Source organism: Lampetra planeri, chromosome 7, assembly GCF_965212315.1.
Source record: "Lampetra planeri chromosome 7, kcLamPlan1.2.h2, whole genome shotgun sequence".
Lineage (NCBI taxonomy): Eukaryota > Metazoa > Chordata > Hyperoartia > Petromyzontiformes > Petromyzontidae > Lampetra > Lampetra planeri.
Genome location: NC_136113.1, coordinates 273,310 through 296,561, shown reverse-complemented (window position 1 = coordinate 296,561; position 23,252 = coordinate 273,310). Strand labels below are relative to the sequence as shown.

The 23,252-nt window shown below is 40.4% G+C and overlaps 1 protein-coding gene across 5 annotated transcripts in view; it reads left to right on the top strand.

The window, feature by feature from the left end:
- Positions 1-23,252, top strand: part of LOC144719689 (striatin-3-like) — a 124,269-nt gene that overhangs the window by 1,287 nt on the left and 99,730 nt on the right. For all 5 annotated transcript variants that reach the window (XM_078595820.1, XM_078595818.1, XM_078595817.1 and 2 more), the window contains exon 2: positions 22,337-22,440. In XM_078595820.1, the coding sequence (XP_078451946.1) occupies positions 22,337-22,440 (104 nt within the window). The remainder of the gene's footprint in view (positions 1-22,336; positions 22,441-23,252) is intronic.

Genomic DNA, 23,252 nt, shown 5'->3' with positions numbered 1-23,252 from the left:
GTGCGTGAATGTGTATCCCGCGAACGTGGCAAAGTATCTACGTACTTTTCCATGTTCAGTAAAATACTTTTGGATGTAGAAACATTTTAAAAGTGACATCGATTAGACAATTATAGTCGGCAACAGCTATGCCACCTTCCGTAAATCACAGTCACATGACACTAGTGGTTGCCATTAAAGAAACCAATTCCGTATGAAAAGCAGTCCACATAGCTGCATACATTTGCTCTTAAACAGAGATGTTTTCTTATGGAAACAGACTGTGTGTGTGTTCACGTAACGCCATGTCTGGATCTCTGTGGCCTCGTGTCACCCTTGAGCGCGTATGATCTGGTCTGTCTCTGTACTAGCCAGTTGGTTCTTGTACATCCCAGTCTCTCTGTCCGAGCCTGTCTACAATACATTCCACTTATTCAGTCTAGTCCTCAAGAGTCTGAATGCTTTCAGCAGGCTCCAACATTGGGATGTTTGACCAATTCCATTCATAAATGTTTGGCATTTTGGGATGAAGCTGGTGTACACAGAAAGTAAACGAATGATACTCTATATACACTAACACTCAACTCCGAACAGATGGATTCAGAAATCGGTTGCTGTGCTGCCATGTTGTAGACACCTTACAGCCTAATACTACAGCGTATCCTATTATCACGCAATTAACCAGGGTGAAACGTATGTGGCTTTATAAGATATCTTCAGGTTGGGTTCGTTCAGTGTGATACAATCACATGGCCAAATTATGTTAATGTGGTCCTGTCTGTAAGGCCCTCTCTGTGTCTCTGGCATCATCTTTGTTTTCCTCTATCCTTCTGCTCTGCCTGTGATCAAATCTGTCTGTTGCTATATGGTACCCGTCTATTTCGCCCATCTGTCTAAATTACGTGTTTTCTTGGTCTGTGACTGGTCCTATCTAATTTCCATCTATCACTTTGGTGGCCTATGGTTGTTTATGCCTTGGTGTATTTGCTATTATCTCTATGGTACTCTCGCTCTTTTGACTCTGCCACTCATGGCTTTGTTTGCATAAATATGTATATCTCCATGTACTCCTTTCCATCTCTCTGGCTTGTCTCCTTATCTGTATGACCTTGTTTGTGTAGCCTTGTCTTGCCTCTAGTCTCACTCTATGACCCTTTGTTTTTGTCTTTGTTATGCCATATAATCCTGCCTTTGTCTCTCTGGTGTTGTCTGTCTCTCATTGTCTATCTTTGTATACCTGTCAGGCTGTTCATCATTTTGTCTTTTCTGGCATTGTATGGCAAATATGTCATTGTCTCTATCTTGAAATTCTGTTTATCTTGAGTGTTTTCCTGTGTCTGCCACATTGTGAAGCGTAAGGTTTAAATGTGTGTGCCTGTCTGTCATTCCCAATTTGTGTCTGTTTTGTCGAATTGTCTCTTCCTTTTTAGTCCTTTCACTCCATGCTTGATGTCATCGCTGGAAAGAGATACTCTTTCCAGCTTACTCTTGATTCATCTGTGTGGTTGACCACTGAGATTGTCTTGTCAAACGGAAGGTGCTTTATCAAAGTTGAGATTATTCCGATGTTTATGAGTATTACCCATTTGACAGAGATTGTTGCTTTCGGGCAGGCATTGCCACCTGAGCTCCCTCCAACGAATAGAGCCAACCCTAATGGTTTCTGTCAGTCTGAGTAGTTATGTTTTTGTTTATCGGATTGTACTTGTCATTTAGTCCTGACTCAACTCGCTGTCCAGTGATGTTGAAGCTTGATCCTTTTGTGGATCGATACCTGATATTGATGATCTTTGCAAGTTACATGGAAGCTTTCATTCATTTGGAATGCAATGATTCATTGATTTGAAATATAGTATTGTTGATACTGCTTTAGAGTATGTACTCGTAACCTTCGATTCATTACTGCATGGTAGGAAAATTGATTCTGAAGGTGGAAGTCATATGTTTAAGTGTTTAGCATGAGAGTTGAATCTATTTAGAACTTTAGCATCACATTCACTTCTGAGTTGTAATTTTTGGGGGGCTAATGATTTTTTTTATAGTCGTGAGGTTTACATTTGTGCCAAATTACAACAGCATCACACTTTAACAGCATAATTTATGTAACTCAGTCACAATCACCGGAGGTTCTGTATGCAAAAAACGATTGGCTTCAGAAATCGAATTGACTTCAACAAAGATGTATTGAAACATGGAGATTGCAAGTTGTAACATTTATATCCTTGCTTTGCACTTTTGTTGCTAGAGTATTGTAGTTTTGTTACTTTGATTATAACCCTCTAATATGAGTGATGTATTTCTCAACAAAGTATATATTTTTTTACAACAAAGGAGATAATTTAACATGTAACATTAAAACTACGATATGATTGAATAGTATGCTACATACAAATTATCTCAGTGAGTTCCCTAATTACTCGGCTATCCAGCAACCCAAGTCATAACGAAGCTCTAAAATGTGCTCTCTGAATTCTTGTTTCCTGCCTGTGTTCCTTGGCTCATGCATGAGCTCTCAAACTTCGTGTTTACAAACCCAAGATCTTGACAGTGCTCGTCTGTGTTGATGGCCTGGAATCAATGGTGCAAATTCCACAGTTCCTTAACAGGGACCGGTTCTTTTTACACGACAACCAGAAAACCTAACCCAAGATCACGACTCATTCCCGGCCTCTCGTTTTAAACCTTGGCTTAACCATAGCCTTAAACCCACTTCTCCCTCTTATTGGAATAAGAAGCCAACTTGAGCCGTGTGGAGGCCGACAGATGCAGGGTGCCCGGGCTGGGCAAGGAGACTGCTTCTCCAGCTCTTGTCACCCGACACCGGACCCAGCTGTCGTGCCCGGTCAGTGGGGCCGTTACTTGAAACCGTGCACATGGACGGGTATATATAACGCAATGGGTCTTAATTTTAGACGAGTCGTATTATTTTATCCTCGCGCCTTGGACTTTTTGCTATGAAAACACAACTGAAAAAACGAATATCGGTTATTTTGTTGATACAAACCTAGACTCTCTGTACCGAACTGTTGGACACCATTTTTTTATTTGGTTAATGAGACAAAGGACTTTCAAATTAGCATCTAGTGCGTCATTGTTGCGCCCTAGTAACATCGTGCAATGCCACTCCCATACATTTAATTACAACAGTGCAGGCATGTTGGTTGTCGCAGTCTTGTTGGACAGCCCATATTTGTCACAACCAATGTACGTATCTGTGGGTTGCATCTTTAAGTTACCTCTGTAGCGTTGTGCATCCTTGGTGGATTTGTCAATGATAGACCAAAAGCGCCACATGTGAATGTCTAAATTGCAGCGCAAATAGGTAGGGCGTGATTGTTTTCGACCGTCATTGATTTTTATGCCATTGGGTACATATTTTTATATCTTCAGTGGTTTGAGTGAGATTTGTGCGTTTTAATAATAATGCGTTTCATTTGTCCATGGAAGTCTCACGGACTGTCAAAAATTTGAATGCTTGGCCAATTCGATTTAGGGTTTTTTATGTGGAAGGGAACCGGATGCGGGTATAACACTTACATTAGGTCCACATTGGCTCACAAACCATTTTATTTATTAGCATCTTCTGGGCACCTCACATCCCGGCGGGTTGGAGAGTTTCATAAACCCATGCCTACAAGAGTACTGGATTATCGTCGCCCGGCTGAAGTAACCCATGCCCAACTCGCATCATTGTGACGCTCGCCAAGGCATTGTCAGACCACCGGGTCATCCTGTGCTCAATAGGAAGTCATTTCTCCTCTGCTGCCCCCCCTACTGTATGGAGTAGCCTCTCCCACATTGTCAGCACTGCTTGCTCAAGTCCAGGCTTCACACTCTTATGTTCTCCACTGCCAATAACTGCGCTCCTTAACTGATATTTTGTATCCACCTACTCTACAGGGTGATTTTTTTCTTGCACACTCATACCGTCACCACTCCCAAACTCGCAACGTCTTTTCCTCGGGGGAATATCTCGGGTTTTCCCTGCCGCAGTCCTCCATTGCCTGATGGAGCAAATGTCTCCTATTTTTACAGAATATTTAGATGCAGTCACATTAATGCGTCATTGTCTTGAATATGAATTGGAGTGAAACGTTTATCAAAAGCTCTGTCTTGTGTAGGATTTCACAAGCAAAATGGCAGGCACACGTGTCTTGAGATGTTTGAGCTATAAAGGGCCTCAGCGGGGCTGGGTGTAGTGCAATAACTAAGTGGTAAATGTAAGAACTGCAGCCCTGCTGGTCTGTCCATGGCTCCATGGAGAAGCCCGACAGAAGGATATCTCGAGCTGCCTTTGTTCGCAAATAGCGAGTAAGAGGGATTGTGCAGTTTTGATAATATTTGCCTCTAGCGAATCGGTGGCTAATAATTTTCAACGTGTGTACTTTATTGGGTTTTCGCAGTAATTGATTGTCAAAGAGGGACCGGTAAGTAGGACAATAAATGATTTGTGCCGAGTTTAGCATTGCCATAATGGTTTCCTAAGCAACATGTTTAGCTCTTGATTTTGAACACATTTGCTTGAGTAAATGTCACCGGCAGCAAACAGCTGTGTCAACGAAGCCCTCTTTATCATTACCAAGGTCAACAGTAATCTACAGTTTAAACATAATTGACTTAAGTGCAATTTGGGCTTTATTTTAAGAGATAGAATAAGTGTTACTTTCTGCGAAAAAATCAAACCGTTTATAGTTGATTACCTTATTTAAATAAGTTAGTGGGCCTTGTTTTGTTTATTGCTGCGATAAAATTTTGTATTGCCTCTGCCCATGGAATTTGAAAGTTCTAATTACTCCTGGCTGATGCTACTAAATTGCTGATTTGTCTTATTGTGTTGAACCACAGGGGTCACGTTGAGCTAAAGAATGTCACTTCGTGACTGCAGGGATTCATCTTCTTGGTTCTTTCGGTAAAGTCTTTACCGAAAGAACCAAGAAGATGAAGTCGTGCTTTATTGTTTATTTTTTCTACCTACGTTACTTTACGGAAAGAACCAAAGAGTATAGATGTGCTTGTCATGTATAAAATGCTTGAAACAAATTTAATGGAATTTTTAAATGCATAAATTCTGGATTCAAGACGGCCAACAGTGAAGTGAGCTGTGTTGAAAAGTAACATTATTTAACCACACGAGCCTTTGTAAAAACAATTGCACTCGTTCAATTTGGTGACAAGCTGAGGATGTGGTATAAATACAGCCCTATGCAACATAATGTAAATCTCCATTATACTTTCAACAAAGAGACTAAGTTATGTTTTAAAACACATCCCTGACCTATAGTACATACAACATATTGAAGTGTCATTAAAATGCTTTTTCACGTGCAATTTTGTGTCGGCGAGACACGTCTTCCTCTGGGAACTAATCGGGGTCTGCCATAATTCAGGTCCCATGGTTATGATTAGCCTTGTCTCCCTTTGTTCCAGCTCCTCATCTCTGTCCTCCATATGCCCACACCCTTGTCAACCCGTATACACACACACAGAGACAAATGCCTTCGCAAATCTGTCTCGGAGACTCCTAGACTCACCTTGGGGACCCATAGACCTACACACACCCGTATACTTCCTTGTTCATTCAGGCTCGAGACCTTCCCTTTTCATCTGTCTATGACTGACTGCCTCTTTCTGTCGAAAATAAATGCGCACTGTTTCTGCACAGCAACTTAATATGCGGTCATATTTTCAAGCTATGTAAATCGACATTGTATTGTGCGGTATATAGCAGTGGTTCTCAACCGGGGGCACGCGGACCCCTGGGGGTACATGAGATGATTTATAAATGCGTGAAATTATATCATACATAAGTCATTGGTGAATAATCATGTATTAATCTGCCAATATAAAATAACTATGAAAACATTTTAATCCACATGGGAACCTAGATCGATATAAAATACCTTTCTAAAGTAATCGATCACTAACATTGGTTTTCAGGACTAAACAGCAAGTACGAACAAATTGCAATTACGTCACCGCACGCAGAGCATCCCTTGGTTTGTTTGTATTCGCGTGCAGTTACTTGCTAGTTAGGATACCTCACAAAATGGACAAATTTTTTAAATATTAACGTCCATTATTCATACATTTATTTCTCAAACATTTACGGTCAGGCAAGGCGGTAGTACTCGGTTGATACAAATTTCAACAAAGAGTATTACAGAAGCCAAAAATGTTGAACCGCTGATATCCAGTAGCATTCCTCTGTGCCACCTCAGGAGGAATTGGAAGGAAAAGATCCTGTCTCTTGCCATACATTTGCCAACAGCGTGTCACGTCAACATTGGATTGTTGATTATGGCGGTGTCATTTTAAAATACAGTAATCCCGAGTTTGAGGTGGTAGATGCGTTCCTGAAAAGTACTGCGTTAAGCGAGGAATCGCTCTATCCAATCACACTTGCACAGTAAAATCAGCCTGCAGTCATCCCATGTCGGGACAAAATAATGATTTGAGGCTACGCCAGCGTGCTGTCACTCCCCAGTAGACCTCGGTAAAGTAATTTACCCTTTTTACCGGGTAAAAGGGTAAAGGTAAAGGGTAAAGGTGTCGACATGCCAAGGGGTAAGGTAAAAGGGTAGGGTAAAGATAGCTCTGAAGAATTAGCCGGTAGGGTAAAGGTAGCGCGAAGTATTACCCGGTAAATACGGTACCTTGTTTACCGCTAAAAGCTCCGTGGCGCAGTCCGTAGCCTCCATTTAATATGTAATATATATAAAGAAAACTTTTTTTTAAACACGCTTTTATTAAATGTACGAGTAATGGCAGAATTCCACGACTCCAGGAAGGTAAACGTAGGCTTATTTTTTTTACATTTTAACTTTTACCTTACCTTGCCGAGGCCTACTCCCCAGACTGTTATACCGCTTAGCTGCACAGCTCAGGAAAACCGTTCGTCATTCATTGCTCGGACACCGCGTTATAGCGACGTTTGTTCCGTGTTGTGCGAAATTTGTTTCCAAATATAAGAACCGCGTTATCGCGAAAACGCGTTTTTATGAAAACACTTTTAAGCGTAGATTTACCGTCTGCGTAGGATGGCTCTGCAGAGTCTTTAGCTTGCTTTCCATTTGGCACTGCACTTTGTACTAAATGAAACCTGCTCTGTTCATTGCCTTGACCTCTACTCTAAATTTGGTTTCCATCTATCTTAATGGAAGAAGATGCACCGGTATAAGTTTGTTTTTAATGCTATCGCTATTGACCTTGAAGTATATCTGGGCTGCTTGTTATCACGTATCATGAATGACTGACCAATTTAGAGTGTTCATGTGTCCATGACACCTCTCATACCTGGTACAATCTGTCTTATTTACATTTACTATTTACGATCTCCTCTCAATTGGTCTTCTTTGGTGAAACAGATGATCTGTTCAGAGCGTGGGTCCATTTGTTTTGAAATCACATTCAAATGGTTGTGTCTACTTAATTTGCTTTGCACCATATTTAATATGCTTCCATGTTGATAGCACGTGTTGAAATGTTCTTCTTCCTTCGTGTGGCATTGTAACACGTCCCTCTTAAATTAGATTAGTGCCAACAGGTTATGGTTAAACAATCAAGGATCTATGCGTATGAATGTAGGTAAGGTCAGAGTCGACAAGCAGGTTAATGTAATTGTTTTAAAACTTTATTTTCAACAGAGAAGATTAGGTATGGAAACAGTAGACATAAAGTAAATTCCCACATTATTGTTGACTTAATGTTCACAATACTGTTGTGTGGGAAGTCAATCGCGGTTGTCCTGAAGAGAGATTAGCCGTTGCCACATGTGTACGCCAGTTTATGAACTACAAATGCTCAAATGATTAACAGAGTGATGTCACTGTTTAGTGAAGAGCGATGTCACTGTTTAGTGGCCTAAGTAATGGTGCCCATGTGACATTAGTATGCACCTGAAAACAGGCACACAATTCAAAGGGTGCTTTAACAGAACAGTGATATGACGATATTAAAATATTGATGCTATTAAAATTGTAATTAATGTAAAAATTGCTATGATGTAGCAGCATGAATGTGACCCAAGAAGGAAATGCCAGGGTCTTGCACAATAATATTGTGCCATGGGAAGGAGGCATCAGCCCTTCTTTCACCTCCCCTTACCTGCCTTCCTCTTTCACAGCTCTCACCCAGTGCCTCTTCATTTCTCCGATCCCACACCCACTGAAGAAGCTAAAATGTCATATTTTTCACAGTACAATAAATTGTTATGTGTAATGTCTCTAAATGTAACTGCATCTCAAGATGCTGTACAAGAATGCGTATATGTATTGGGAAAGGCTCGATTAAAAATTACATGGAGAAGGAGGTGGGGGAGGAGGTTGTTGGGCTGAGTGATACAGGGCCAGAGAACGGCTGTAGTGCAATGTTGGCTGACATTGAATACATTGGTGGAGTGGGCCTGCCAATCAGGAGTGCTGACTGCTAGGAGGGGTGGGGAATTCCGGACAGCAGAGTCGAGCAGACGAGGATTGACCACCCACAGAGGAGAGCTATGGGACTGTATTTGGCTGTGCATGTTGTACATTCCTTTATAATAAAGAAGTGAATAAACCAATAAACAGTACATAAATTAACTGACACTTGCTGTAATATTCTGTGGGTTTTGTTTATGACTTAAGATCCTTTCTGGTGAGAAACATACAAAAGAGCATAACATGCAGTGAATCTTATTGGTTCTTTAGGTAAAGTCACGTAGATATAAAATGTTTTTTTAATAAATTGAAAATAATAAAAGCAGTGAATGTTCGTATGCAATGATTAATTGCTTAGAATACAGTATGTTATAATGGTAATGGAACACGGATCGAATGGTGCTGCAAAGAATGTATTATTTATGATTATGCAATTTGGAAATATGAAAGAGTGATGTCCTGCCCAAATGATCATTGAAACTATTCATATCCTGTTTACAGCCCAAAACCCGTGGTGGAATTTCAAGTTTCCAATGGTGGAGGCAAGCCTATCCATAAGACAGTCCCTGTTAGCTTTCCCACAATGTGGTCTTTATTTCATAAACCCCAGAAAGTTGATAGGCCGAGTCCACTTCCTGCCAGGATTTTAACTCGCAACTTTGTGAGTCGCTCACTCTACCAACGAGCAACTCGGGCCGATTATGCTCGTTGCATGCAAACGATATGCTAATATACCTCTTGGCTAATGGAACAAACAAGATAGACCTGAGCAAACTACACTAAAAATAATAATCTTGCATTGAAGTGTGACCCACAATCATAACATGTAATTTTCCCATGAGGAGGACTCGTTACATGCCCACCATCAGGTGCGTGTGGTGTGCTGTGGCTTTGCATGTCAACAGACTGGATTCATCATCAAGTAGTGCCACATTTTGCTGGCACCAATCTTTTATGTGGTCATCAAGCCATTCTCTCTTAGGTCTTCCACTCTTTCCAGTTCCTTCCTTTTTTCTGATCAACACACTTTTAAATTTTCTGCTGTTGTTCATCCTACATATGTGTCATAATAATCATATTTTATGTGCAACGTTTTTCTTCTACGTTGGCCACTCTTTGGTTCCAGCTTAGATGCAGTATCCTTCTGTAGCAATATATTTTCAGTGCCAATATCTTATTTCTGTCAGTCTTTTTTAATATCCAAGTCTCACAGGCATATACATCTGTACTGGACATGAATGTTCTTCAGATGTTCAGTTTGGTCTTGTAGGTGATTTGCTTGCTTCTCCATATGTTATTGAATCCTGCCATTACACCTTTTGCCTTTGCGATCTTCGCTCTTATGTCTTTCTTGCAGTCGTCCAATGTCAGTAGACTTCCCAAGTATACAAATTCCTTTACATTCACAATCTTGCTGCTTTTTATTATTATTTCTTTCTCAATGTCCTCCCTTCCAAACACCATAGTTGTATTTTGAACGTTAATCCTCAGTCTCGCATCCTTTCCTGACTTATTCGGCGTATTAATACTTTACTGCAGTAATATGCTGGAAAGATTCACAAAGGATAGATTGGTAATCACGAAATGGTGTACTGGGAGGGGGTTGGAGGTTTCGTGGATCTGAGTTGACGAAACACTACATGGATATAATGTGAATATGCAAAGTGTAATAATATATGTGTATTTGTTTATTTGTAATGCATATATCTTAATCTTATAGTCTAGGCAAATTGCAGTAACAATTGAGGCCTTGCCAGACTTCAAACACTGTTCACTTTCCATGTGTGGCAGATACAACATGGGCTTGGTTTCTCATTGGATATTGTGGTGACTCATACATAAATGATTGATTATTACGTTTACTTGTTTATGAAACGTGCCTGTTTTGGAATCTGGATCATTGCTGAAGCATAGCTGCCACTTGGTAATATTTTACAGAGCATTCTTTATTTTTATGTACAATATTCTGGAAGTGTAGGATGTTGTGTTAAGTGGTGTAGGATTATGTAATGTCATATTTTGTGTACCTGATTCATGCACTTGGCAGTTGCTGATTTGATTGCTCCATTATCGGTGTGAAATGTGCAGTAAAATGCAGAAGCAATTATATGAAATAATGTTCCCCATGATAAAAAAAAATTGCACCTGTTTAGATCATTATAATTACCCGATCAATGTGTATGTGTTTTATCATGGAGGATGGTGTTTTTGATTTTTGAGTGTCGATTTACATTTGTGAAAGCTAGACAAAAACACGTTTATAAATCATCTGAACCAGTCACCAACCCTCATTGACAAGTGTGGTTATGAATGATAAACACCCCGAATTATTGACATAGAATAGGAAGGCCTTCATCTAGAATTTTATTAAAAAACAGCTGAAAATAGTTATAATGGTGTTGACGCTTGAGTTTATAAAATGTACAGTGCTATACATTACAGTACAGCAGTTTTCTTCACACTTTCTCAAGCACGTGTACCCAAACTGGCTGGCCCAGCTCACATAGAATGTGTAACGGAATATGACCAGCTTTGATGGCATTATGGACTTACAGTGGGAGCCGTTTACTATTGTTTCGTCATAAAGATTTAGTTGCCATAATAATTCAGAGGCCACCGAGCCCTGAAGCATTGGTTTGTTACTTGGTCCACCGTACACCACGCTACCTCTATTATGGATACCAGTAAGTTATTGACGTTTGTCTCTGTGCATTTCCTCATGTGTAGCACAACGGAGGCCTATCCTGTTGGTTTCAGATTTTGTACGCTTCTTAGAACTGGACTATATCATTATTAAATAATTGATTACCCTATGAATTATCGGATTGATTTAGTTGAGAAAATGTGAAAATAGCTGGAAAAGTCTCACCTCTCTTTCCAGAGTGAGGTTTCTCGTTTGGGGCACTGTACCCTGTCCCCACCACCCAGGATGCTTCGCTTCATCTCTGCACTTGTCCTGAGTGCCATTAGAGTAGATTTAGCCACAGACTAATATTTGTTCAAATGTGATGTAAAGACAGGCAATAGTTGCCTTAAAGTGTTAATTGGCATCTTGGAGGACTTCATTTGGTACACACCAGCATTGAGCTGTAGGCGGTGTATTGAAACGTTCAGGACGATGAGAGAACCTTGGCTGTAGCTGTGCTTGGAGCAGCTACACTTCTTCCTCCTTGCAGCATGCCCTCAGTGAGGAGATTCACAGTATGGGCAAGGCCACAAGAGGTGAAGACAGACTTACTCATTAGGCTCATGCCACACACATCCCACCTATTTCGATTAGAAGTAAGCTTGCTAATAGGAGATCCTGTGATCCCTGCCAATGAGAACATGCCTGAGGCTGAATATTCAGAGCAGAATCAACCCAAGACCACTGGAATAGACCTAATGTTCTTGAAGGACCAACCTGCCAACTCTGAGCCTGATACCTTTTGTGATAGATAAGTGGAGAGCTCTACATTCACTGCAGCAACGGTCCTGAAATGTAACCTTCAGAGGACAGCTTGCAGACACAAGTTTAAAGTTAACATGCATGCCTTGGCATATTAAATGCGTTTTGTCTGCATGAGTATTGGGTGGTGCTCCTCTCCATTGGCAGTGGGTTTCCACGTTCTTATGGTAGGACTGGTCCCTACAGGACAAAGCAGTTTTCACGTCCCACAAGCACAAAGTAGTACTTATTTTCTTGATCCCGCAAGCAATATGGGCCAAGTGCACCCCTGATTAATTTGAACTCGGCTTTATATATGCAAGTTGAGCACTCTTACCAAAGTGTCGGCCATCGTCGTGATTGCATGTAAACACGTTCAGAGTGCGCAGGACTTGCCTCTGCTGGAGAGTATTGACGCTGTTTGACCTTGCAGTTTACTTAGGTGCTTGTCTCTTGCTTGTGTAGGGGTGTTAGAGAGAGAGCCGTTATGCATGGCAGCTTATGGGAAACAAACACAGTGGGTGGGGCTACGTGAGTGCACGGGGGGGGGTGCTCTCAACGACGTCCGCACCAGGCAGCCCGGGGCCCCACCCCTCAGCGGGGGTGGAGTATAAAGGGGGATGTGTCAGAGGGCTCGGGGCAGAATGTTAAAGCTAAACCAGTGAAGACCGAAGATCGTCTAGCTAGAGCCCTGGACTCCCCTGGGACGCCGCCCTTGTCAGGGCCGCGCAGGACCGAGCCAGCGGCGTGGTCCTGAGAACCAGAGCTAGTGCTCTGGGACTCCGGGTACCGTAGCCCGACTTACCAGTGTCGGGCCAGACAGCCTCCCCTAGCCCGTTAGTGGAGGACTAGGAGGTAGGTCAGAGATAGCTAGCAGTGTATTCCCAGCTAGCCGGGTGAGGGGGCCGATACCCCCTCTAGTATTGTATGTCTACAGTTGTGACTACTTGTACGGAATAAATACGTGTGCCTCACCAACGGTGTCCAAGAGTCATCAACGGTACTTCACTTGTATTTCAGCCGTGATGGAGCCTTCTGCTCTGAAATTGCTATGGCTTTCAGACCTCCCTTAACTCTCCTTAAATTGAGCTGCTGGTTTTATTTAAAAATGCAGCGGATGTGGTGGGCTTATCGCCCGTTTACGTTTCCATACACTTGCCTTTTCACTGCTGGATGAGTTCCCATTTTTAAACCTTAACCCGTAGTTTGGGTCGTTTACATTTTGGATTGTGCTTATTAAAGGGCTATATGTGAATGGGCTTTCACCAGCTGATTAGTAAATGTTTAAAAAAGATATAAGCACTTAAATTTCGATTTAAAGCCTTCGTGACTGCAGGGATTAATATTCTTGGTTGTTTCGGTAAAGTCACGTAGAAGGGAAATAATAAAATAATAAAAATACAACATAATAATTCTCACGTTTCGGCCACAACGCAAGCAGCCGTCCTGGACGCTGTCTTTCCGACAGCTCTGTTATTCACCTGAGGACGGCTGCTTGCGTTGTGGCTGAAACGTGAGAACTATTATGTTGTATTTTTATTATTTTATTATTTCCCTTCTACGTGACTTTACCGAAAGAACCAAGAATATATAAGCACTTATCAAAGAAGTCAAGTGACCTTCGGACTGCACTGGCAGCTCCTAAAACCAAAGACTGCATTCACGCACTACCTTGTCCTGTTCATGCTCATAATATTACTACATCAAGAAGGGAATGTTTTTCCATAACCCATCGCATTATTGCCTGAGAATTTCCTAACAAACAATTACATGTAAGCATTTTTTGCATTTGTCTTTGGCATAGGTTTTCTAGTGGCTCTTGGTATGTTGAAGAAAAATAAATGTCAGGTGGACTCTGTTCCATTACCTTGACATTATAGGTAGGGACTTCCCTACAGCAATGTGTGTATGGCACACTGCTTCAACAATACAGCACTGTTTTGAAACGGTTACTCTTGGTGTAATGTGGTTTTCAGTTAACATCAATCCTGATAGCCATCTGAATGTTTCACTCAAGGTTGGTGAAATAAATAATGTGGTTTTACAATGTTTTATTTCAAATGTGTGAGGTTGCCCTGCTCCTGATGCGTGTATGTGCACTTACGCTTCTGTAATACTATTTTTAATCCTATGATTCTTCCCTGCATGGTTACTGGAGGATTATCGATTCTTCTTTGGCCGATTACCATATTAAATTCTCCATTCACTCAAATGAGATTCTAACAGGGATGCTGCCGTGGAAAATCCATCCAGGGTTGCTTGCACGAAATGTGCACCATTTAACTTGTATCTCCATGCAAAAGCAACCAACATATAACATATGCAACAGATAATACAAACTAGACAAATAATATAATTATTGAATTAAATTGAGCCTAAATTTTTCCAATTCATAAAATTGTTTGAGTGAGGTTTTGCATGTCTGACAATTGAACAGGGAGTATGAGGTCTTTCAGTGCCTCTGTGTGCCATTCCAATAGTCTACACTACATATCTGCTCAATTAGTCAATTACCTGAGCCTAGCAATGTAACGGCCTAGCACTAACTACAGTTTGCTGAATATTGCCCAATGTGGCTGTGAGTCTCATCAGTTATGCCCACCACTTGTGAAGGCGGCAGTGTTTACAGACTGGGCTTGTTAAATTCCTGTTATTACCTTCCCATTCCCGATTCCATATGCAACATCTTACAGAGAAATGCGTGCCATATTGAAACAAAACGCTGCACTATTAGGTAGGCGATTGTCACTCTTAGGTGCGCTGAGCCAAAGGTAAAATTTATCATTCCTTTGGTAAGGACCCAGTCTCTTCCAAGCGACTATACTTCTCTCTCAATGGTCTTCATTTTTCCACCCACGGAGGGATGAAAAGTTAAGAGATGAATGTCGATAATGAAACCACCTCCAGTGCTATGGGTGGTGGGTCAGTGCAAACTTGGTTTGGAGGATTGGGCATAAGTGTGTGATGGGCCGAGAGTTTTCCTGTAAGTCCACATCCAAAACAACTTCCCTCTCCTTCACTGTTTGTTAGCAAAAACAAAAGTAATCGTAAGTTTTCATGAAATAAAATATACAATTATAGATATCGGCTTGGCAGAATTGACCAGAATCGTCATTGAAATATATAGCCGATGTCGGTTGTTTGGCATCGGGGGCCTCATTACTCTCGGGGCATTTATCGACCATGATACTAGCCCAATATAGACTATAATCTCTGTTGAGACGTATTACACAAGCATTGGCCGTACGCTTTAATAACAATCCACACTGTCAACCTGGCCACACGGACCCCTGCCGTACTTGATCACCAATGCTGATTTTGGTTAATTACCTTGTGAATGTTTTTCTGATATACAATAGTTACATGCATGCCAAAATTAACATGTTTATGGAAATTACATGAAAACTTCTTAAGTTTTGAATAATGTATTCTCCCATTATTTGGGATAAACAGTAACAATAGAAGTAACATAAAAAGCTTTGGCATGCTGATGTCACCAGTGTGAGATGGTACATCCGCGTGTTGTATTACCACAGCAGTGTTTACTGATCTGTGCTTGTATTAAAATAGTTTTCCCTTAAGTGAAAAACACTTAGAAAAATCAACCCTGTTGGATTTGGCATTGCCATGAAGATCACGTGTCCCTATCCAGACAATCACAGTGTGCAACAACAACATTTAACATGGGTATGAACAAAGTTTCTTATTGCAGAGCATAGCTGTATTATATTGTCAGCTTTGTAAACCTTTATTAACACAGCGATACACACGCCATTGTTTTAAGCATCATTGCTTTAAAATAGCACTGCTTAACTTGGGCTGTAAGGAAACATTTAAACAATGAAATGTTACATTTTCTGGCAACTCAGGTATTGTGAGCATCGCATTGCTTTTAAGCATTGGATTGTATGCCTACCAATTAGTATGCACTTGTTAGTCAACCTGTCACCCCCCAGTCACCAACTGTCTCAATGAGATGTCATTGAGACAGTATAATTTCTCTGTCGTATAAATATGAATTTTCTCCGGCTCGCCCAGAGCTATTAATATTTGTTTGGCGCTATACATACCAAAACATGTGTTACACTTGCACACAGATGCTACCACATACATTGTATCGCTGAACCAACCTTATGAAAGTCACATAAAAACAGGTAATTCTATTACCTTTTTTTATCACAATGGAAATGAGCCGGTGACATAGTAGAAGTAAACATGGGTGCAGGAAACTACAAGTGGAATCTTTTCTGGTTTTGCAAAAAAAACGCAACCCAACGTTGTTGTGAGAAATGGAACCAAAATTGCGACCATCCTTGGTGTGCATAATCAGTCAGTATGGGAACATCCAAAATAGTTTTGTTATCCTCGTAATAAAGTGAGATGTTATATTTCTGATACTAGATTTTTGGCAATAATTGTGTATAAATCATTTTTTTAAACACTTTCAATTGTCCCTCTGACCTTTGAGTTTCAATAAAAGAAAATCTTAACTCCTTCTATTTTGAATGACACTACTTAATATCAGGCTAATGACCATATGAAATATTTTATAGCCAATTACCAATTTTCAGTTTTTATGACGTCACATCCTCTTTGTGTAATAGGAGCTAAGGGAACGTAATATATTTTGTAAATTAAGACTCATTCTCACAACTTTAAACTCTACCAAAAGTCCAGGTTGTTGAGCAGACATTCCTTATTTTTAATGTCAACACTCCATTCAGAGGTCCCCATAATGTATGCAAATGCATGGTGTGTATGCAAGAACTAGCTTTATTTAATTTGTACCTTCGTATGCGAAATGAAACATAGCACAGTTTCATCCCGAGACTTGTTCGGCACATTATTTTCGTACTCTTGGGTGATGCGTGATGTATTTGCATTCTCAGGATGCTTTCACACCTCTTTCGTTAGCAATAAATTAGGACCGGAAGCTATTCATATCAGTAAAAAAAGTTAATTAGCTGAACATTATCGTAAATCTCTCACAGTGATTCGTACAACATTGTGATAGGGGAGCTGAAACTATTATTTACTGGTGGCTATGGCTGGGATTCAACATAGTGACAGACTGATCACAAGTCTTTTTTGCAGCCGATGTAGGCCTATCAAAATGTTGCAGTCGCCACACCAGGCTGCATTCCAGAAGTAGTCGTTGATGTCTGGTGTGTGTACCACACCTGTAAGCTCCACTCATGTATAACGCATGTCAAGAGTGACGGACAGGCACTTAAATACACGCTATCTTTTTGTTCTCCTGCCTAACAATTTTTCAGTATTACAATGGATGCTGTTCATTTTTTTAATTTGAGGTTTTGTTGAATTTACATTTCTTTTGGACACATTTGCCCAAGTGTTTGAAGCATAGTGCAAAGCTTGTCTGTGGCTTGAAACAAATATTAGAAGTGAGTTTGAGGGTATTTAAATTTGTGAAATATCTGTTTGAATAATCCCACTTATTACTTTGTGATATGTTTGCCCAGAGATATAGTCCTGGCACACATAACGACTGTGTGCATGTGTTGAAAGTTAATGAACGGATAATCAAAATATCAGAAATTTCACATTCAAAATAATTTAGTCTTCATGACAAATTATGGACTCTTAGGTTGTGCCATTTTCTATTTTAAAGCCACATTAAGGATTGAATTTCGCAATTGTTTTAGTAACCTTGTAGTGCATTTTCAGGGAGGGATCTCGCACTTTATTTACAATGGAACTTGAGCGAGCCCAGATGAAAGCACACATCTTTAGGCCACCCTTTTTGGTGGTGTTTGTATATTCTATGAACCAAAATAAATAACCAATTCATCAGTTCTCACCTAGGATGACATGGTAATCATCTTGAACTATAATAACATAAGTCTCGATGTGTAAATGCATGGTTTAAATATTCAGGAAGTATTAGCATTTGAAATGAAAATTTTACCTCGGAAAATCGTAATAGACGTGTGTAACAAGCCGATTAATGCACCTGGGCACATGTTAAAACAACACTATTTACACAACTGACAGTAGCATTTGGTTAAACCTGCTCTTGGTAAAACATCCGTTGCATTAACCCCCCCTCCCTCACCGGCAAAAATGCATGGCTTCCCAAGTATTACATAAGCTCAGTTCTGCATGTCCACTTGAGTACATTATTGAAGCGTAAATAACCAAGTCTTTTGTATGTTTTAATCAAATTATTAATGTTTGGAAGTATCACGTGTACATATTTATATCCGCTAAATATAAACGTAATTTTTATTGAACCATTTATTTCAAAAGCTATTATAGAGATATTTTAGAGCCAGAGTTTTAGATTGAAGTGGATGTTTTTGTGAAGTAGACATCGATTTGTAACCAGAAAGTAGATGGATTTTCATTGCTGTTTGGAGAGCATTGCCAGTCAAGGTTAAAGAGAGAATTTATTTTCCTTCAAATAGAGGTTTAAGTCAAATCAGTCTTGAGTGTCGGTATGTAAAGTGCGTGTTTTGGAGCTAGTCACTGGCCTGTCGAGTGGAGGAGATAGTCAAGTGGAGTGCGATCAACCACAACGTGGGAAGGCTTCACCCTCTGAAGTGTTTTCTCTTGCCATGTCTGGGCACCAGACATTGCACATTTGGATGCCATTGCATGAAGACCATGGGTACATTTAAGTTGGAATGTGCATTCCTGAACACTTCCTTCCACCGTGGTTTGAATATACTAATCCTTTCCTCACAGTAGTTTACACCATGATTCATATTATAATTGCATTGGGTATGAGAATAGTTGTTTTTTGCTTGAAATTCTGGAAATTCTGAATGCAATTCATGAATTTGAATTCACTAGATTTATTTCCAGACTGGCTGCCCTTAAAACTATACTGCAGGTGACAGTTGAGGTGGAGCCTCCCGTTAAGTCGCATTCATTTGGTAGATGTTTGTGTTCACATATATGATATCGAGAAAGCCATTTGAATGAAGGGGTTAATTTTCTCATCAGCCCAGCTCACTCCCCAATCGTCACCACTCATTGTTGATCCCTTCACCATTGGCACTGGCCCTCCGCTGTCACTCCTGCCCCCTCCCTTGCTGGCCAACTCTTGCATTTATTGCCGCGCAACTCAACGTACACCTGACCTTCACCGCTTACCAGACACTCGCTCACCAGTCAACTGAATGAGTTACTTATCACTCGACACCTCACACACTCCAAATACTCGCCTGACGTTTTATCAGACACTCACTACTCACTTGGCCCTCAGCAGACATTTCACACTCACCAGGCATATGCCACCTCTCACCATTCAAAAGTCACTCCTCAGGATGCACTCACTTGACGCAATTCACACTCACCATGCATATTATAATTTGTATGGCTGTTACCTTTCATACTTTGCATTACGGCTTTCAATAACACTTCAAGTCCAGCAGGCCGGGAATTACTGTTTGCAATTAGCATGCATCCTTGGTTTTTCATAAATTTAAAGTCATAATTGGTCTGTGGGTCAAATTCAAGGCCAAAGGTCACTTTTTCCGGCTGTTGTTGCCCCTACACTGGCCCCTGTAGGACGAACACGATTGCAATAAATGCTGTGACGGATCTATTGACATGCACCGCATAGCTGTTGCCTCTTTCATTGACTTCACCTCTTTCCTCTTTAGCCTTGCCCCTTTTCTTGGTGATCCCACCTCTATGAGACCTTCTTTACAAGTGGCAAAATATAGTGATAGTTTTTTACCCTTTCAACTGGTACAAAAACTGACACCTTTATACAAGGCATCATGTTTGCAATAACCACAACACAAGCAGTCAAAATGCAAACAAAAAGGATCAACTCTAGTAATGATAATGCTATGCACTGTCCTTGAATTTGATTGGTCCACACCCAAGACAGCTTTTCTTAGAGCCTAGTCTCTACATTGGTGTTGGACCAGATGACGCCAAAAGGCGACACCAATGGAGACTAGGCTCTAAGAAAAGCTGTCTCGGGTGTGGACCAATCAACTTCAAGGACGGTGAATATCATCATTACTAGAGTTGTTTCTTTTTGTTTGCATTTTGACTGCTTGTGTTGTGGTTATTGCAAACATGATGCCTTGTATAAAGGTGTCAGTTTTTGTACCAGTTGAAAAGGTAAAACCCTATCACTAGATCCCACCTCTTTCCGTTCACGTCACCACAACGTCTTGGGTTTGTTGGCCTAGGTTAATGGTTTACACATCACTTTGCCAATACCACAGGACCTTGACACATTCTGGTCAAAATGAGCTCTTATATGATGAAACATAGTAAAGTAAATGCTGTAATCATATGACTGACTTATAGATAACTATTGTTTATATTGATATAGGTGTTTGTGTAATGAAAGGATGTAATGTGTGGGTTGTGTATTGACATATAAAAGGAATGAGGTACTTATTACCAATTGGGCTGTACAGATACTAATATCTTCGAACATACCATGTGCAAGGCAAGAAAGGTCTCAGTGATTATATCGGATTTAAATTAATATTTTATTTAATGTGTTGGGTTTCGTCCTTGTGTTTGTATAACTCTCCAATGCGTTTTTGGATTTTTTTGGCGTGCCCTCTGACATGCGGAACATCCCGAATCTTTTGTTCAGAAATTTGACTAAACACACGAAGACAACTTTCTCTGGGGTTGTAAATCTCGAATGCCGTGCACACATTGAAGATGATGTACTCGTCACTCTTGACGCCCGAGTAGATGGGGGTAATCCGTCCAGGTCATCTTGCCTGTGGCCCCAGTCACTACAGAGAAGAAACATGCAGTGTTCTGCTTCCAGAAGCAGTCTATCACATGACCCCACAGCTGTTGTGTATGTACATTAATGATGAAGACAGTTAAGTTTAAGTGAGAAGTAATATTGATAGAAAAGGATAGTTCAGGCTTTCTTGGAATTCAGTACTCGGTCGTTGACTTGCTCTATGACAGGTGAATAACTAAAGATTGCCTGATAAGCTGGTTGGCATACATCCCTGAGAAACCGTCGACATTCCTGGTACATAACGTAATCACAGCAACTACAGTGCTCGGTCAAATTAACTCTCTGCATTCACCATTAACATTTTCCCGACAACAGAATCAACTATTAAGCATATTTATGGTATAAGGCAATGTAGTGAAGTTGTTTTTACACTTTCCGACACAGCCTCTTCATTTCTATTTACTTTTGCGATGCTTGCCCGTAACATACGTGAACTTTAAATTTCAGCATTGTATTCAGCGACCACTTGATTGTATCTGCCATTGTTACATATGACTGTACAGTGATACCTCGGTTCACGAACTTAATTCGTGAACTGACTCTGGTCGTGAACCGAATTGGTCGTGAACCGAGGCACATTTTTCCATAGGGTTCAATGTAAATCCGGTTTATCCGTTCTGACCCTTTTTTTTGGTTTTTGAAGCACAAAAATATGAAACAAATGACAATACACATTACTGTAGTACTGTACAGTATAGTAATGTATAAAGAGAGAACACTAACCTTGCTTGAGATGACTTCTGGCATGGAGGAAGGCAGGTGGGAGGCGGGTGGGAGACAGTAAGCACTCAAACGGGTGAACTGTACAATACAGTAAGTACAGTATTGTACAGTACAGTAGTACAGTACAGTACTGTATGTGCTAAAAAGCACACCAAAAATCAAAAAGTCACTGAAAGTGTCTTCACAGTACTCACAGTACTTCTTTCTGTCTCTGCTTCTCTCCACGATCTTCCTACAGGAAGTCACGACCATGTGACAGCCTGGAATTAGCATAAAAATGGACGCGGCTCCTGTTCGTGAACCGAAGCGGAGTTCGTGAACCGGAGCATATTTTTATGAAATTTTCTGTTCGTGAACCGAGTTGTTCGTGAACCGAAGCGTTCGTGAACCGAGGTATCACTGTATTTAGTGCCAATATGTGATGTGGTACCTTCGGATCAGTTTCATTTGGGCACAAGCTTGAATTTCCATAATTTTGATCTTAGTCCAGATTCAGTAGCTATCCTATATATATACTTTTATTTATTTTTCCAGTTGTATTGCTTCTGACATAACTCTTTGCTTGTTTAGCAACCTTGTCCATGACTTTGGTTTTGATAATATTTATCCCGAGTCCGACTTTGCACCTTCTTAGTGAATGATGAAATCGTTACCTGCAATACATTTTCATTGTCTGTGATAATGACAATGTGTCATATGCCTTGGTTCTTGAATCCATATGTTGGAAAATATCTTCTAATGTTGCTGTCAAATTGTCTTGGTGTGAGTTATTGCTTGCCTAACTCGTCTAATTTGTTTTTGCTGTGGTATGCTGCTGCACTCTCAGTGTATATCTAAATGTATATTCAACAATCTCAATTATATGTAAAAAAATTAAATTTTATTATAAATGATTGGATAAAAATTTGTATGTATGTTAAATATGCTTTGTGGGCTTGACTGGATGCGTACACATGTTTTGTACGTGTATGGGTGTGTGCGTAGGTGTGCATTTATCTACGTTTGTGTGTGTTGTGCGTATTTTTGTGCGTCTAGGCACGCATAGCATTCTTACAAGGAGAGCGGAAGGGACAGGAAAACCTGAAAAAGGACCTGGTGAGGAGAATAAAAATGCTGGAATATGCCCTGAAACAAGAGAGGTGAGTTCATCGGGCTGTCTTTCGCAGGAATCTCAATGCAACATGGGTCTTTATTCTTCAATAAACACAAGTGACCTGTGCTCTAGATGACCATGTGAATGTCTTGTGTGTCCACTAATTTGTAATGTACCTGTACTCGCTGGTGGGGGGGGGCGTTACCGTGACCCAATTAATGAGGTTGTCCATAACATTACACATCACACTATTTACTGTATACAGCTCCGATATACGTGTATGTAATGTTGTAGCATACCCTCACCATGTACTATAGCTTGGCTGTATACAATAAATGGTGGGGGTATTGCGAGAAAATAAGTGTCTGCCCTTAAAGAAATTCACATCGGTCATAAATTGTATATGGTGAAATAAAAGACATTGGATAGGTGTCAACCATTAATGTTGTACAACAATAGGACCTGTGTATCAACATTGCGAATACTCATACGCCCTTTCCCACAGCATGGTACAGATGGAGTACAGGATACAATATTTGCGTGCTCTAACCCAAAAAAAATCTGTATTATGGACTTTCAGAGTAAAAAAAATATATAAAAATACTTATTATTAGGGGTTTTGGGTTAGATCGTGTAAATATTTATGGATGATATTGGACGTGAAAGTGTACGTATTAAACATACTGTGTACATGTTTGGGTGATGTGTTTACCTTCCTTGTACTTCTCCTACTATAATGTTTTTGTATTGTTTGATGTTGTAACGTTCTTACCCCGTGCCTCTACTGGACTTTATAGCTTATCGGATTCCACCTATAAGAATAGGTTTACCCTTTCTGGCAATACAAGAGGTGTTAAG